The 17,800-nt window shown below is 43.6% G+C and overlaps 1 protein-coding gene across 1 annotated transcript in view; it reads left to right on the forward strand.

Annotated features, from left to right (window-relative positions):
• foxo1a (forkhead box O1 a) overlaps positions 1-2,248 on the forward strand; it is an 87,403-nt gene extending 85,155 nt beyond the window's left edge. The window contains exon 4 of the mRNA XM_031791282.1: positions 605-2,248. Within this exon, the coding sequence (XP_031647142.1) occupies positions 605-1,647 (1,043 nt within the window). The 3' untranslated portion in view covers positions 1,648-2,248. The remainder of the gene's footprint in view (positions 1-604) is intronic.
• Positions 2,249-17,800: the final 15,552 nt, after the last annotated feature.

Consider the following 17,800-nt stretch of genomic DNA (forward strand, 5'->3'; position numbering starts at 1 on the left):
AGTGTAGTGTAGTGTAGTGTAGTGTAGTGTAGTGTAGTGTAGTGTAGTGTAGTGTAGTGTTAGTGTAGTGTAGTGTAGTGTAGTGTAGTGTAGTGTTAGTGTAGTGTAGTGTAGTGTAGTGTTAGTGTTAGTGTAGTGTAGTGTTAGTGTAGTGTTAGTGTAGTGTAGTGTAGTGTTAGTGTAGTGTAGTGTAGTGTTAGTGTAGTGTAGTGTTAGTGTAGTGTAGTGTTAGTGTAGTGTTAGTGTAGTGTAGTGTTAGTGTAGTGTAGTGTTAGTGTAGTGTTAGTGTAGTGTAGTGTTAGTGTAGTGTAGTGTTAGTGTAGTGTAGTGTAGTGTTAGTGTAGTGTTAGTGTAGTGTAGTGTTAGTGTAGTGTAGTGTTAGTGTAGTGTTAGTGTAGTGTAGTGTTAGTGTAGTGTAGTGTAGTGTTAGTGTAGTGTAGTGTAGTGTTAGTGTAGTGTAGTGTAGTGTAGTGTAGTGTTAGTGTAGTGTAGTGTTAGTGTAGTGTAGTGTAGTGTACTGTTCGTGGTAGGTCTGAGAAACAAAATGCTGAATATCTTCATCTCTTTATTCAATGTCCTCATTATTTTCTTCCGTGTTCCCTAGGCCACCACCACCACAGCGCAGAGAACATTATGGAGAACCTTCTGGATAACCTGAACCTCCTCTCTCCCAAGAACACCCAGGTGGGAGGAGGAGGGGGTGTGGGGCAGGGGTCATCCCAGAACTCCCCTTCCCCCCTAATGCAGGCCAGCCCCGGGTCAGGGGTGGGCTACCCTTCCTACTCCTCTCCCTCCATGGTCCCCCAGCAACAACCCCAGCAGCAGCAGGACTACCGCAAGTGTCGGTACAGCCAGGCAAGGATGAATGCTCTCTCCCCCATGTCCCCCAACCCCATGCAAACCCTGGGGGACATCAAGTCCAGCTTCAGCCCCTCGTCTCTGGGTCAATATAACTGTCCTGCTGGCCTCCTCAAGGAGCTCCTGACCTCAGACTCTGACCCCCGCGGGGACATGATGCCCTCGGTCGACACGGTGGTCTCTCAGTCTAGCGCAGGGCGAAGCAGCGTACTACCTTCGTATAATGCCTCTCAGCACGGAGGAGGAGGAGGAGGCGGAAGAGGGGGGAGTCTACACCCCCACCCACACTCTCACCCTCACCCCCACGGCCTCCCTCATCCCCAAACCCACCCTCACCCTCACCTCCACAACCAAACCCCACCCACTTCTGTCTCGTCCATGAACAGCTGCAACCTGATGTCTCTGAGCAGTTTGAGCCACAGCGGTGGAGGGGGTAACGGAACCCGCCTGGGGGTTAAGAACCCCATGCAGGTGCCCTATGGTCTCTCTACCCATGTTGGACCAGGGGGGATGCCCGGTGGGTTCTGCCCCATCAACACTAACGGATATGGGCGTCCCGGCCTGGGTCTACCCCCCGCCCCCCACCACCACCACCACCACCTGGAGAAACTGCCCAGCGATCTGGACGACATGTCCATTGAGAGGTTCGAGTGTGATATGGAATCCATCCTTCACGACACCCTGATGGACGGAGACCCGCTGGACTTCAACTTTGAACCCATGGTGACCTCGCAGGGGTTCACGACCCATGGGGTCAAGACGACCACGCATGGCTGGGTGTCGGGGTAGAGGACGGATGGACATACTCTCTCTAACACACATACACGATGGAAGGACATGTGGACTGACGGACACACACACACACACACACACACACACTCTCTCTAACACACACACTCTCTCTAACACACACACACACACACATACACGATGGAAGGACACGTGGACTGACGGACACACACACACACACACACTCTCTCTAACACACACACTCTCTCTAACACACACACACACACTCTCTCTTACACACATACACGATGGAAGGACACGTGGACTGACGGACACACACACACACTCTCTCTAACATACACCACACTCTCTCTAACACACACACACACACTCTCTCTCTCTAACACACACACACACACACACACTCTCTCTAACACACAAACACACAACTGCTGGGTGTCTGGGTAGAGAACAGACAAACGATCGCACACACACACACACACACACACACACACACACACACATAGAGGATCCTCTCTGACCATCTTTCCTTCCATCTGGTCCACCAGCTGACTTCCTCTTCATGTTGCTTTTTATTACAGGGTCATAAACACTTAAAGCATCTCAGAATCACCATGGAAACTAACTGGCAGAGCAACCCCCCCCCCCCCCCCCCCCCCCCCCTCACCCTCCGTCCTACTAACGGTGCCCTAGTCAGTGACATGCATCATCTTCATCACCATCATCATTGTCATCATTATCATCGCCGTCGTCCTCCTCATCGTCATCACAGATATTATGGTCATTAGAGACTTCTCTCTGGTCGAAGCAGTCAGACAGTCAGTCAGACACAGACAGACATACAGTCAGACACATACAGTCAGTCAGACACAGACAGACATACAGTCAGACAGTCAGTCAGACACAGACAGACATACAGTCAGACAGACAGACAGACAGACAGTCACACAGTCAGACAGACAGACAGACAGACAGACAGTCACACAGTCAGACAGTCACACAGTCAGACAGACAGGCAGACAGTCACACAGACAGTCACACAGTCAGACAGACAGACAGACAGTCACACAGACAGACACACAGTCAGACACACAGTCAGACAGACACACAGACAGACAGACAGTCAGACATACAGCCAGACAGACAGACAGACAGACAGACAGACAGATAGACAGACACACAGTCAGTCAGACAGACAGACAGTCACACAGTCAGACAGACACACAGTCAGACACACAGTCAGAGAGACACACAGACAGACAGACAGACAGACAGTCAGACAGACAGACAGACAGACATACAGTCAGACAGACAGACAGACAGTCACACAGACAGTCACACAGTCAGTCAGACAGACAGACAGACAGGACTGTTCCTGTCTCTTTCTCCCTCTGATGTAACGTATCTGTAAATACAAAGAAAGTGCCAGACCGTCGTTGGAGCCACACTGAAACGGGCTTTCTCTCTGTGGTTGCAGGGTAGTACAGCTGTGACTGTGTGCTATCTCTCTGTGGTTGCAGGGTAGTACAGCTGTGACTGTGTGCTATCTCTCTGTGGTTGCAGGGTAGTACAGCTGTGACTGTGTGCTATCTCTCTGTGGTTGCAGGGGTAGTACAGCTGTGACTGTGTGCTATCTCTCTGTGGTTGCAGGGTAGTACAGCTGTGACTGTGTGCTATCTCTCTGTGGTTGCAGGGGTAGTACAGCTGTGACTGTGTGCTATCTCTCTGTGGTTGCAGGGTAGTACAGCTGTGACTGTGTGCTATCTCTCTGTGGTTGCAGGGGTAGTACAGCTGTGACTGTGTGCTATCTCTCTGTGGTTGCAGGGTAGTACAGCTGTGACTGTGTGCTTTCTCTCTGTGGTTGCAGGGGTAGTACAGCTGTGACTGTGTGCTATCTCTCTGTGGTTGCATGGTAGTACAGATGTGACTGTGTGCTATCTCTCTGTGGTTGCAGGGGTAGTACAGCTGTGACTGTGTGCTATCTCTCTGTGGTTGCAGGGGTAGTACAGCTGTGACTGTGTGCTATCTCTCTGTGGTTGCAGGGGTTAGTACAGCTGTGACTGTGTGCTATCTCTCTGTGGTTGCAGGGGTAGTACAGCTGTGACTGTGTGCTATCTCTCTGTGGTTGCAGGGTAGTACAGCTGTGACTGTGTGCTATCTCTCTGTGGTTGCAGGGGTAGTACAGCTGTGACTGTGTGCTATCTCTCTGTGGTTGCAGGGGTAGTACAGCTGTGACTGTGTGCTTTCTCTCTGTTCTGTTCAAGTGCCAACTAGTTCTCAGTTACTGCAAAGTACTTTGCTATCAGTACCCACGTAATGACAGACAGACAGACAGACAGTCAGACAGACAGTCAGACAGACAGTCAGACAGACAGACAGACAGACAGACATACAGTCAGACAGACAGTCAGACAGACAGACAGTCAGACAGACAGTCAGACAGACAGTCAGACAGACAGACAGACAGACAGACAGACAGACAGACAGACAGACAGACATACAGTCAGACAGACAGTCAGACAGACAGACAGACAGACAGTCTTTGCTATCAGTACCCACGTAATGACAGACAGACAGTCAGACAGACAGTCAGACAGACAGTCAGACAGACAGACAGACAGACAGACAGACATACAGTCAGACAGACAGTCAGACAGACAGACAGACAGACAGTCTTTGCTATCAGTACCCACGTAATGACAGACAGACAGTCAGACAGACAGTCACACAGTCAGACAGACAGACAGACAGTCTTTGCTATCAGTACCCACATAATGACATCATCATGCAGAACCTTGTTCTGACCGAAGCCTTGGATGACCAGCGTTCACTGAACATGCCGTAACACACACACACACACACACACACACACACACACACACACACACACACACACACACACACACACACACACACACACACACACACACACACACACACACACACACACACACACACACACACACACACACACACACACACCCATATACACACACACACACCCATACACACACACACGCACACACACACACACCCATACACGCACACACACACACACACACCCATACACACACACACACGCACACGCACACACACACACACACTATAATTATTACTAGCTGAATAGACCAGCTGACTGTCCCATCAATGACCTGAGACACCAAATGGAACCCTATTCCCTATATAGTGTACTGCTTGCACCCCATTCCCTATATAGTGTACTATTTAGACCAGGGCCCATTGGGCTCTATATAGTGTACTCCTTTAGACCAGGGCCCATAAGGCTCTATATAATGTACTCCTTTAGACCAGGGCCCATTGGGCTCTATATAGTGTACTCCTTTAGACCAGGGCCCATAAGGCTCTATATAGTGTACTCCTTTAGACCAGGGCCCATTGGGCTCTATATAATGTACTCCTTTAGACCAGGGCCCATTGGGCTCTATATAGTGTACTCCTTTAGACCAGGGCCCATAAGGCTCTATATAGTGTACTACTTTAGACCAGGGCCATAAGGCTCTATATAGTGTACTCCTTTAGACCAGGGCCCATTGGGCTCTATATAGTGTGCTACTTTAGACCAGGGCCCATAAGGCTCTATATAGTGTACTCCTTTAGACCAGGGCCCATTGGGCTCTATATAGTGTACTCCTTTAGACCAGGGCCCATAAGGCTCTATATCGTGTACTCCTTTAGACCCTATATAGTGTACTCCTTTAGACCAGGACCCATAAGGCTCTATATAGTGTACTCCTTTAGACCCTATATAGTGTACTCCTTTAGACCAGGACCCATAAGGCTCTATATAAGGGAATGGGGTTCCATTTCGGACAGAACCTTAACCTGACATCAGTGTGCCTTTGTGTCTAAGAATGCACCGCTAAATGATTTGGACTGCATGAGAGAGAAGATAGAGGGAAGATAGAGGGAAGATACAGAGAAGATACAGAGAAGATAGAGATAAGATAGAGGGAAGATACATAGAAGATAGAGGGAAGATAGAGGGAAGATAGAGGGAGGGAGGGTAGAGGGAAGATAGAGATAAGATAGAGGGAAGATAGAGGGAGGGAGGGTAGAGGGAAGATAGAAGATATAGATAAGATAGAGGGAAGGTAGAAGATACAGATAAGATAGAGGGAGGGAGGGTAGAGGGAAGATAGAGGGAAAATAGAGATAAGATAGAGGGAAGATAGAGAGGAAGATAGAGGGAAGGTAGAGGGAAGGTAGAGATAAGATAGAGGGAAGATAGAGGGAGGGAGGGTAGAGGGAAGATAGAGATAAGATAGAGGGAAGATAGAGGGAAGGTAGAGGGAAGATAGAGGGAGGGTAGAGGGAAGATAGATATAATGTGATATTTGATGGTGAGAGGAAGGGGGTTGGTTGAATGTTATGAACTACACATCCAGCTTGCACAAACCTGGTTGGAATGACAAACCTGGTTGGAATGACAATCCTGGTTGGAATGACAAACCTGGTTGGAATGACAATCCTGGTTGGAATGACAAACCTGGTTGGAATGACAAACCTGGTTGGAATGACAATCCTGGTTGGAATGACAAACCTGGTTGGAATGACAATCCTGGTTGGAATGACAAACCTGGTTGGAATGACAATCCTGGTTGGAATGACAAACCTGGTTGGAATGACAATGTTACAAACCTGATTTCTGATTGGATTGATGTTTATCTCAACCGTCTTTGCCCTCAGGCAGTGTGTGCTGTTGAGTGCTTAGGACTCTCTACCTAGGGATTCCTGGACTTTGTTACATCCAAACACCTTTTCTTGTAGCCCTGATATGACTGTAGCCTGCATTGTTATGGCATAGAGTATACGCCTAATGCCATAAGATACCATAATAATACCAGGTTAGACCGGAGTTTATACAGCCGTATCAGGACTAGTGTTCTTGTTGCCTGGTTCATTGCACAGTATGTTCTGTCATTAGATGTGGACTATGTCATCACGTAGTCGTGTATCATGTCATTAGATGTGGACTATGTCATCACGTAGTCGTGTATCATGTCATTAGATGTGGACTATGTCATTGTGTAGTCGTGTGTCATTAGATGTGGACTATGTCATCGCGTAGTCAATACGGTATCATGTCATTAGATGTGGACTATGTCATTGTGTAGTCGTGTATCATGTGACCTGTACAGTACAGAGTTGAATTGTAAATCAGGAGAAATAACGTGTTGTGAATCAGAAAAAGAAAACTGGACGTGATGTAGGTATTGTCTGAATTTTCACACTATTACCTATATAGTGCACTACTTTTGACCCCTCCCCCTGTAAACTAGTGCACTATATAAGGAAAAGGGTTTTCATTTAGGATGTAGTTATAGTTTCACTTTAAACACAAAGTGGGATGGAAATTGGTCGTCTCTTCTCTCTCATGAGGATGCTTCTCATTCAAACTGTCCACAGACAATGTTGTGTCGTTAGTTTTAATTATATAATTTACATTTAATTTACATAATGTAAATAAATGAAATATATATAAATACAAATATATACACAGAACCAGTCAAAGGTTTGAACACGCCTACTTTCTCTTTATTTGTACTATTTTCTACATTGTAGAATAATAGTGAAGACATCAACACTATGAAATAACACATATGGAGTCATGTTGTAACCAAAAAAGTGTTAAACAAATAAAAAATATATTTTATATTTGAGATTCTTCAAAGTAGCCACCGTTCGCCTTGATCACAGCTTTGCACACTCTTGGCATTCTCTCAACCAGACTTCATGAGGTAGTCACCTGAAATGAGGAGACTGTGTGATTCAGGCCTTCATGGTCAAATTGCTGCAAAGAAACCACTACTAAAGGACACCAATAAGAAGAGACTTGCTTGGGCCAAGAAACACGAGTAATGGACATTAGACCGGTAGAAATCTGTCCTTTGGTCTGATGAGTCCAAATTTGAGATTTTTGGTTCCAAACCGCCGTGTCTTTGTGAGATGCAGAGTAGGTGAACGGATGATCTCCGCATGTGTGGTTCCCACTGTGAAGCATGGAGGAGGAGGTGTGGTGGTGCTTTGCTGGTGACACTGTCGGTGATTTATTTAGAATTCAAAGCACACTTAACCAGCATGGCTACCAAATCAAATGTTATTGGTCACATACACATGGTTAGCAGATGTTAATGTGAGTGTAGCGAAATACTTGTGCTTCTAGTTTCGCCAATGCAGTAATATCTAACAAGTAATCTAACAATACCACAACAACTACAACTCTAAAGGGATGGAATAAAAATATATGGATAAGCGCATCCACCACAGCATTCTGCAGCTATACACCATCCCATCTGGTTTGCGCCTAGTGGGACTATCATTTGTTTTTTAACAGGACAATGACCCAACACACCTCCAGGCTGTGTAAAGACTATTTGACCAAGAAGGAGAGTGATGGAGTGCTGCATCAGATGACTTGGCCTCCACAGTTACCCAACCTCAACCCAATTGAGATGGTTTGGAATGAGTTGGACCGCAGAGTGAAAGAAAAGCAGCCAACAAGTGCTCAGCATATGTGGGAACTCCTTCAAGACTGTTGTAAATGCATTCCAGGTGAAGCTGGTTGAGAGAATGCCAAGAGTGTGCAAAGCTGTCATCAAGGCAAAGGGTGGCTACTTCGAATAATCTCAAATATAAAATATATTTAGATTAACACAATATATTTGTTTAACACTTTTTTGGTTACTACATGATTCCATATGTGTTATTTCATAGAAAATTGTAAAAAAATTAAGAGAAACCCTAGAACGAGTAGGTGTGTCCAAACTTTTGACTGGTACTGTATATGTACACACACACACGCACTCACGCACGCACGCACGCACGCACGCACGCACGCACACACACACACACACACACACACACACACACACACACACACACACACACACACACACACACACACACACACACACACACACACACACACACACACACACACACACAGTTTGTTGAGTTTGTTGTTTTCGTGTTCTTTGGTTTGTTCACTCAGACAGAAGCCTCAGTAACTACCATAAGGCCTGGGCCTGGAGTAAGTACCATAAGGCCTGGGCCTGGAGTAACTACCATAAGGCCTGGAGTAACTACCATAAGGCCTGGAGTAACTACCATAAGGCCTGGGCCTGGAGTAACTACCATAAGGCCTGGGCCTGGAGTAACTACCATAAGGCCTGGGCCTGGAGTAAGTACCATAAGGCCTGGGCCTGGAGTAACTACCATAAGGCCTGGGCCTAGAGTAACTACCATAAGGCCTGGGCCTGGAGTAACTACCATAAGGCCTGGACTAACTACCATAAGGCCTGGAGTAAGTACCATAAGGCCTGGGCCTGGAGTAAGTACCATAAGGCCTGGGCCTGGAGTAACTACCATAAGGCCTGGAGTAACTACCATAAGGCCTGGAGTAACTACCATAAGGCCTGGGCCTGGAGTAACTACCATAAGGCCTGGGCCTGGAGTAACTACCATAAGGCCTGGAGTAACTACCATAAGGCCTGGGCCTGGAGTAACTACCATAAGGCCTGGGCCTGGAGTAACTACCATAAGGCCTGGAGTAACTACCATAAGGCCTGGAGTAACTACCATAAGGCCTGGAGTAAATACCATAAGGCCTGGAGTAACTACCATAAGGCCTGGAGTAACTACCATAAGGCCTGGAGTAACTCCATAAGGCCTGGGCCTGGAGTAACTACCATAAGGCCTGGAGTAACTACCATAAGGCCTGGAGTAACTACCATAAGGCCTGGAGTAACTACCATAAGGCCTGGGCCCGGAGTAAATACCATAAGGCTTGGGCCTGGAGTAACTACCATAAGGCCTGGACTAACTACCATAAGGCCTGGAGTAAGTACCATAAGGCCTGGAGTAACTACCATAAGGCCTGGAGTAACTACCATAAGGCCTGGGCCTGGAGTAACTACCATAAGGCCTGGGCCTGGAGTAACTACCATAAGGCCTGGAGTAACTACCATAAGGCCTGGAGTAACTACCATAAGGCCTGGGCCTGGAGTAACTACCATAAGGCCTGGGCCTGGAGTAACTACCATAAGGCCTGGGCCTGGAGTAACTACCATAAGGCCTGGAGTAACTACCATAAGGCCTGGGCCTGGAGTAACTACCATAAGGCCTGGGCCTGGAGTAACTACCATAAGGCCTGGGCCTGGGGTAACTACCATAAGGCCTGGAGTAACTACCATAAGGCCTGGGCCTGGAGTAACTACCATAAGGCCTGGGCCTGGGGTAACTACCATAAGGCCTGGAGTAACTACCATAAGGCCTGGGCCTGGGGTAACTACCATAAGGCCTGGAGTAACTACCATAAGGCCTGGGCCTGGGGTAACTACCATAAGGCCTGGGCCTGGGGTAACTACCATAAGGCCTGGAGTAACTACCATAAGGCCTGGGCCTGGGGTAACTACCATAAGGCCTGGGGTAACTACCATAAGGCCTGGAGTAACTACCATAAGGCCTGGAGTAACTACCATAAGGCCTGGAGTAACTACCATAAGGCCTGGGCCTGGAGTAACTACCATAAGGCCTGGAGTAACTACCATAAGGCCTGGAGTAACTACCATAAGGCCTGGGCCTGGAGTAACTACCATAAGGCCTGGGCCTGGAGTAACTACCATAAGGCCTGGACTAACTACCATAAGGCATGGAGTCAATGTGAGCTGATCAGTGTGATCACCATCTCAGTCCCTCGTCTTGCTCATCCAGACCTGGTCAATATCTGAGCTGTGTTACAAAGGACATCGCAGGTTATGTCATGTGTTGCTTTTTCAACGTGTCAATACAAAACCAATGATTATCTGTCAAAGCATATCCGTGACTACAATTGTGATTTGTGTTTGTTCTCCATTGTCGTTGTATCGGTTAAGGATATCTGTAACATTCGCCTCTGTTTTATAAGCTCAGTTAGAAGTTTGACACTTGAAGACAGCTGATTGGTTATCGGTTGAGAGTAAAAGAGCATTGGTCATGTGGTAGTGGAGTCGAGTGGGTATTTGTTGGTTCGAAACGGAAACTGATATTCAAGCTATTAAATATTAATGTTTATTGTCATGATATACCATAGAACCACACAGAGAGTTAGAGTTAGAGATGCCGGAGAGATGTAGAGAGATGTTGAGAATGGGATTGACATTTGCGTTTCCCAAACGGCAGCCTATTCACTATATAGTGCACTACGTTTTACCAGAGCCCTAGAGGTAGTGAACTATATTGGGAATAGAGTGCCATTTGAGAAGTAAACATACCGAGGGTGCGTCACAGAAGCTGCTGGAAGGCGTTAGTGCCAGTCGTTGTTGCCTTTACGTTGCCAATACGGTGCCTATAGATTGCAAAAAGTTGCCTAGAAGCTGCCTATAAGTTGACTATACATTGAATATAAGCTGCCTATACGTTTCCTATGCGCTAACTCTACGTTGCCTATACGTTGCCTATACGTTAACCATATGTTACCTATACGTTGCCTATACGTTAACTATATGTTACCTATACGTTGCCTATACGTTAACTATATGTTACCTATACATCGACTATAAGCTGCCTATACGTTGACTATACATTGCCTATACGTTAACTATACGTTGCCTATACGTTGCCTATACGTTAACTATATGTTGCCTATACGTTGCCTATACGTTGCCTATACGTTAACTATACGTTTCCTATACGTTGCCTATACGTTTCCTATGTGTTGCCTATACGTTAACTATACGTTACCTATACGTTGCCTATACGTTTACTATACGTTGCCTATACGTTGCCTATACGTTAACTATACGTTAACTATACGTTGCCTATACGTTAACTATATGTTTCCTATACGTTGCCTATACGTTAACTATACGTTTCCTATACGTTAACTATACGTTGCCCACCCAAACATGCCATATACTACAGCCAAGTTCTGCCTTTTGAAGTTGAGATAATATATTTATCAGTTATTTCAAGTGATGTGTACATAGTTATATTGATATATTGATATATAGTTATATTGATATGTTGTGTATGTCTGTGCCAGTCACTCATTTCAGGATTTGAGAAAGATAGAAATCATAGATATCAAAAGATTTGTCAATGTCAAAGAATTAGATCGAAAACATATCATAATTGTGATCTTTACTTTACTAAGAACTGTAAATTAGGTATTTTAATGAAAATATTTGCTGATGATCCAACACAATAATTCAACCTCAATGATTCAACCTAATGATTCAACTTAATGATTCAACCTAATGATTCAACTTAATGATCCCAACCTCAATGATTCAACCTAATGATTCAACTTAATGATTCAACCTAATGATTCAACTTAATGATCCCAACCCAATGATTCAACCTAATGATTCCAACTTAATGATTCAACCTAATGATCCAATCTATGCATTTTGTCCCTTGATTTTGATTTGTGTTGCTATTCTATAATTTTTATTGTCACTTTATTTGGCCCGAAGACAGACATGTTTTATTGTATCATAGAGCTGTGAAATATTACGCTATATTATTATGATTGTATGTTTTAATCAGTTATATGAGAAAAAAATGAAGTATATTTAGAAAATAGATGATATTGCCAAGCTTTTTGTAAACTGACACTGGTATTCTTGTATTTAGCTGCGGTTTGTAGGAAAGCTTAAAATATTAAGTGGGAAATATATGATATATCTATAAACCTCTTGTGAGAAGCTAAGAAAGCTAAAAAAAAATCAAAAATAATACACTTTCTGGGACAATCCCTACTTAGATGGTGGATTTTGGACCAATTTATATAATTTAAAGAATAAAAAGCTATTTACTTTTACATTTTATAAATAAAAAGTGCTCCTCGTGAACAGAGGAAGAAAGAAGAAATTTCACATATTTAAAAAAAAATTTTGCTGTTACCTTTCTTTACTTTGTGTACAGGAATACATTGGATGTGTGCTGTGTAATTTGCAATCAAAAAGAATATATAACTTGTGCAACTTTAATGTATTAAAACACGAATAAATGTACATCTTTGTCCGAAGAAGTGTCTTCTTTGAAGGTCAGAGTCTCCTCATTGTCTTATAACACCTTATAACAGCTCTATGTTGACATATACCACCTTATAGCAGCTCTATATTGACTTATAACACCTTATAGCAGCTCTATATTTTTTTATTTATTTTTTATTTATTTTTTATTTTTATTTCACCTTTATTTAACCAGGTAGGCTAGTTGAGAACACCTTTATTTAACCAGGTAGGCTAGTTGAGAACACCTTTATTTAACCAGGTAGGCTAGTTGAGAACAAGTTCTCATTTGCAACTGCGACCTGGCCAAGATAAAGCATAGCAGTGTGAGCATACAACAAAGAGTTACACATGGAGTAAACAATTAACAAGTCAATAACACAGTAGAAAACAAAGGGGGGGGTCTATATACAATGTGTGCAAAAGGCATGAGGAGGTAGGCAAATAATTACAATTTTGCAGATTAACACTGGAGTGATAAAAGAACAGATGGTCATGTACAGGTAGAGATATTGGTGTGCAGAAGAGCAGAAAAGTAAATAAATAAAAACAGTATGGGGATGAGGTAGGTGAAAAGGGTGGGCTATTTACCAATAGACTATGTACAGCTGCAGCGATCGGTTAGCTGCTCAGATAGCTGATGTTTGAAGTTGGTGAGGGAGATGAAAGTCTCCAACTTCAGCGATTTTTGCAATTCGTTCCAGTCACAGGCAGCAGAGTACTGGAACGAAAGGCGGCCAAATGAGGTGTTGGCTTTTGGGATGATCAGTGAGATACACCTGCTGGAGCGCGTGCTACGGATGGGTGTTGCCATCGTGACCAGTGAGCTGAGATAAGGCGGAGCTTTACCTAGCATAGACTTGTAGATGACCTTAGCTGCGGTTTGTAGGAAAGCTTAAAATATTAAGTGGGAAATATATGATATATCTATAAACCTCTTGTGAGAAGCTAAGAAAGCTAAAAAAAAATCAAAAATAATACACTTTCTGGGACAATCCCTACTTAGATGGTGGATTTTGGACCAATTTATATAATTTAAAGAATAAAAAGCTATTTACTTTTACATTTTATAAATAAAAAGTGCTCCTCGTGAACAGAGGAAGAAAGAAGAAATTTCACATATTTAAAAAAAAAATTTGCTGTTACCTTTCTTTACTTTGTGTACAGGAATACATTGGATGTGTGCTGTGTAATTTGCAATCAAAAAGAATATATAACTTGTGCAACTTTAATGTATTAAAACACGAATAAATGTACATCTTTGTCCGAAGAAGTGTCTTCTTTGAAGGTCAGAGTCTCCTCATTGTCTTATAACACCTTATAACAGCTCTATGTTGACATATACCACCTTATAGCAGCTCTATATTGACTTATAACACCTTATAGCAGCTCTATATTTTTTTATTTATTTTTTATTTATTTTTTATTTTTATTTCACCTTTATTTAACCAGGTAGGCTAGTTGAGAACACCTTTATTTAACCAGGTAGGCTAGTTGAGAACAAGTTCTCATTTGCAACTGCGACCTGGCCAAGATAAAGCATAGCAGTGTGAGCATACAACAAAGAGTTACACATGGAGTAAACAATTAACAAGTCAATAACACAGTAGAAAACAAAGGGGGGGGTCTATATACAATGTGTGCAAAAGGCATGAGGAGGTAGGCAAATAATTACAATTTTGCAGATTAACACTGGAGTGATAAAAGAACAGATGGTCATGTACAGGTAGAGATATTGGTGTGCAGAAGAGCAGAAAAGTAAATAAATAAAAACAGTATGGGGATGAGGTAGGTGAAAAGGGTGGGCTATTTACCAATAGACTATGTACAGCTGCAGCGATCGGTTAGCTGCTCAGATAGCTGATGTTTGAAGTTGGTGAGGGAGATAAAAGTCTCCAACTTCAGCGATTTTTGCAATTCGTTCCAGTCACAGGCAGCAGAGTACTGGAACGAAAGGCGGCCAAATGAGGTGTTGGCTTTTGGGATGATCAGTGAGATACACCTGCTGGAGCGCGTGCTACGGATGGGTGTTGCCATCGTGACCAGGGAGCTGAGATAAGGCGGAGCTTTACCTAGCATAGACTTGTAGATGACCTGGAGCCAGTGGGTCTGGCGACGAATATGTAGCGAGGGCCAGCCGACTAGAGCATACAAGTCGCAGTGGTGGGTAGTATAAGGTGCTTTAGTGACAAAACGGATGGCACTGTGATAGACTGCATCCAGTTTGCTGAGTAGAGTGTTGGAAGCCATTTTGTAGATGACATCGCCGAAGTCGAGGATCGGTAGGATAGTCAGTTTTACTAGGGTAAGCTTGGCGGCTTGAGTGAAGGAGGCTTTGTTGCGGAATAGAAAGCCGACTCTTGATTTGATTTTCGATTGGAGATGTTTGATATGAGTCTGGAAGGAGAGTTTGCAGTCTAGCCAGACACCTAGGTACTTATAGACGTCCACATATTCTAGGTCGGAACCATCCAGGGTGGTGATGCTAGTCGGGCATGCAGGTGCAGGCAGCGACCGGTTGAAAAGCATGCATTTGGTTTTACTAGCGTTTAAGAGCAGTTGGAGGCCACGGAAGGAGTGTTGTATGGCATTGAAGCTTGTTTGGAGGTTAGATAGCACAGTGTCCAAAGACGGGCCGAAAGTATATAGAATGGTGTCGTCTGCGTAGAGGTGGATCAGGGAATCGCCCGCAGCAAGAGCAACATCATTGATATACACAGAGAAAAGAGTCGGCCCGAGAATTGAACCCTGTGGCACCCCCATAGAGACAGCCAGAGGACCGGACAGCATGCAGCTCTATGTTGACTTATATCACCTTATAACACCTCTATATTGACTTATAACACCTTATAACACCTCTATATTGACTTATACCACATAACAGCTCTATGTTGACTTATATCACCTTATAAGAGCTATATAGTATAACAGCCTAAATACGTCAGGGATAAACATTGGAAATAATGGAAGACGCAGCGGGACGAGGCTGAGCCCACTTATACCACAGTTGCCAAAGAAAACAACTATTGCTATCTCTTCATAACAACGTTCTTATCCCTTCATAACAACGTTCTTATCTCTTCATAACAACGTTCTTATCCCTTCATAACAACGTTCTTATCCCTTCATAACAACGTTCTTATCTCTTCATAACAACGTTATTATCCCTTCATAACAACATTCTTATCTCTTCATAACAACGTTCTTATCCCTTCATAACAATGTTCTTATCCCTTCCTGACAACGTTCTTATCCCTTCATGACAATGTTGTTATCCCTTCATGACAACGTTCTTATCCCTTCATGACAATGTTCTTATCCCTTCATGACAACGTTCTTATCCCTTCATGACAATGTTCTTATCCCTTCATGACAACGTTCTTATCCCTTCATGACAATGTTCTTATCCCTTCATGACAACGTTCTTATCCTTTCATGACAATGTTCTTATCCCTTCATGACAACGTTCTTATCCCTTCATGACAACGTTCTTATCCCTTCATGACAACGTTCTTATCTCTTCATGACAACGTTCTTATCCCTTCATGACAACGTTCTTATCCCTTCATAACAATGTTCTTATCCCTTCATAACAACGTTCTTATCCCTTCATGACAACGTTCTTATCCCTTCATAACAACGTTCTTATCCCTTCATAACAACGTTCTTATCCCTTCCTGACAACGTTCTTATCCCTTCATGACAATGTTCTTATCCCTTCATGACAACGTTCTTATCCCTTCATGACAACGTTCTTATCCCTTCATGACAACGTTCTTATCCCTTCATGACAACGTTCTTATCCCTTCATGACGACGTTCTTATCCCTTCATGACAACGTTCTTATCCCTTCATGACAACGTTCTTATCTCTTCATGACAACGTTCTTATCCCTTCATGACAACGTTCTTATCTCTTCATGACAACGTTCTTATCCCTTCATGACAACGTTCTTATCCCTTCATGACAATGTTCTTATCCCTTCATGACAACGTTCTTATCCCTTCATGACAATGTTCTTATCCCTTCATGACAATGTTCTTATCCCTTCTTATCCCTTCCTGACAACGTTCTTATCCCTTCATGACAACGTTCTTATCCCTTCATGACAACGTTCTTATCTCTTCATGACAACGTTCTTATCCCTTCATGACAACGTTCTTATCCCTTCATGACGACATTCTTATCCCTTCGTGACAACGTTTTTATCTCTTCATGACAATGTTCTTATCTCTTCATGACAACGTTCTTATCCCTTCATGACAACGTTCTTATCCCTTCATGACAACCTTCTTATCCCTTCATGACAACGTTCTTATCCCTTCATGACAACGTTCTTATCCCTTCCTGACAACGTTCTTATCCCTTCCTGACAATGTTCTTATCCCTTCCTGACAACGTTCTTATCCCTTCATGACAACATTCTTATCCCTTCATGACAACGTTCTTATCACTTCATGACAACATTCTTATCCCTGCATTACAACGTTCTTATCCCTGCATTACAACGTTCTTATCCCTTCATGACAACCTTCTTATCCCTGCATTACAACGTTCTTATCCCTTCATGACAACCTTCTTATCCCTTCATGACAACGTTCTTATCTCTTCATGACAACGTTCTTATCTCTTCATGACACCGTTCTTATCCCTTCATGACAACGTTCTTATCTCTTCATGACAACGTTCTAATCCCTTCATGACAATGTTCTTATCTCTTCATGACAACATTCTTATCCCTTCTTAGTCCTTCCTGACAACGTTCTTATCTCTTCATGACAACGTTCTTATCCCTTCATGACAACGTTCTTATCTCTTCATGACAACGTTCTTATCCCTTCATGACAACGTTCTTATCCCTTCATGACGACATTCTTATCCCTTCATGACAACATTCTTATCCCTTCATGACAACGTTCTTATCCCTTCATGACGACGTTCTTATCCCTTCATGACAACGTTCTTATCCCTTCATGACAACATTCTTATCCCTTCTTAGCCCTTCCTGACAACGTTCTTATCTCTCCATGACAACGTTCTTATCCCTTCATGACAACGTTCTTATCTCTTCATGACAACGTTCTTATCCCTTCATGACAACGTTCTTATCCCTTCATGACAATGTTCTTATCTCTTCATGACAACATTCTTATCCCTTCTTAGCCCTTCCTGACAAC

Source organism: Oncorhynchus kisutch, linkage group LG15 (assembly GCF_002021735.2).
Source record: "Oncorhynchus kisutch isolate 150728-3 linkage group LG15, Okis_V2, whole genome shotgun sequence".
NCBI lineage: Eukaryota > Metazoa > Chordata > Actinopteri > Salmoniformes > Salmonidae > Oncorhynchus > Oncorhynchus kisutch.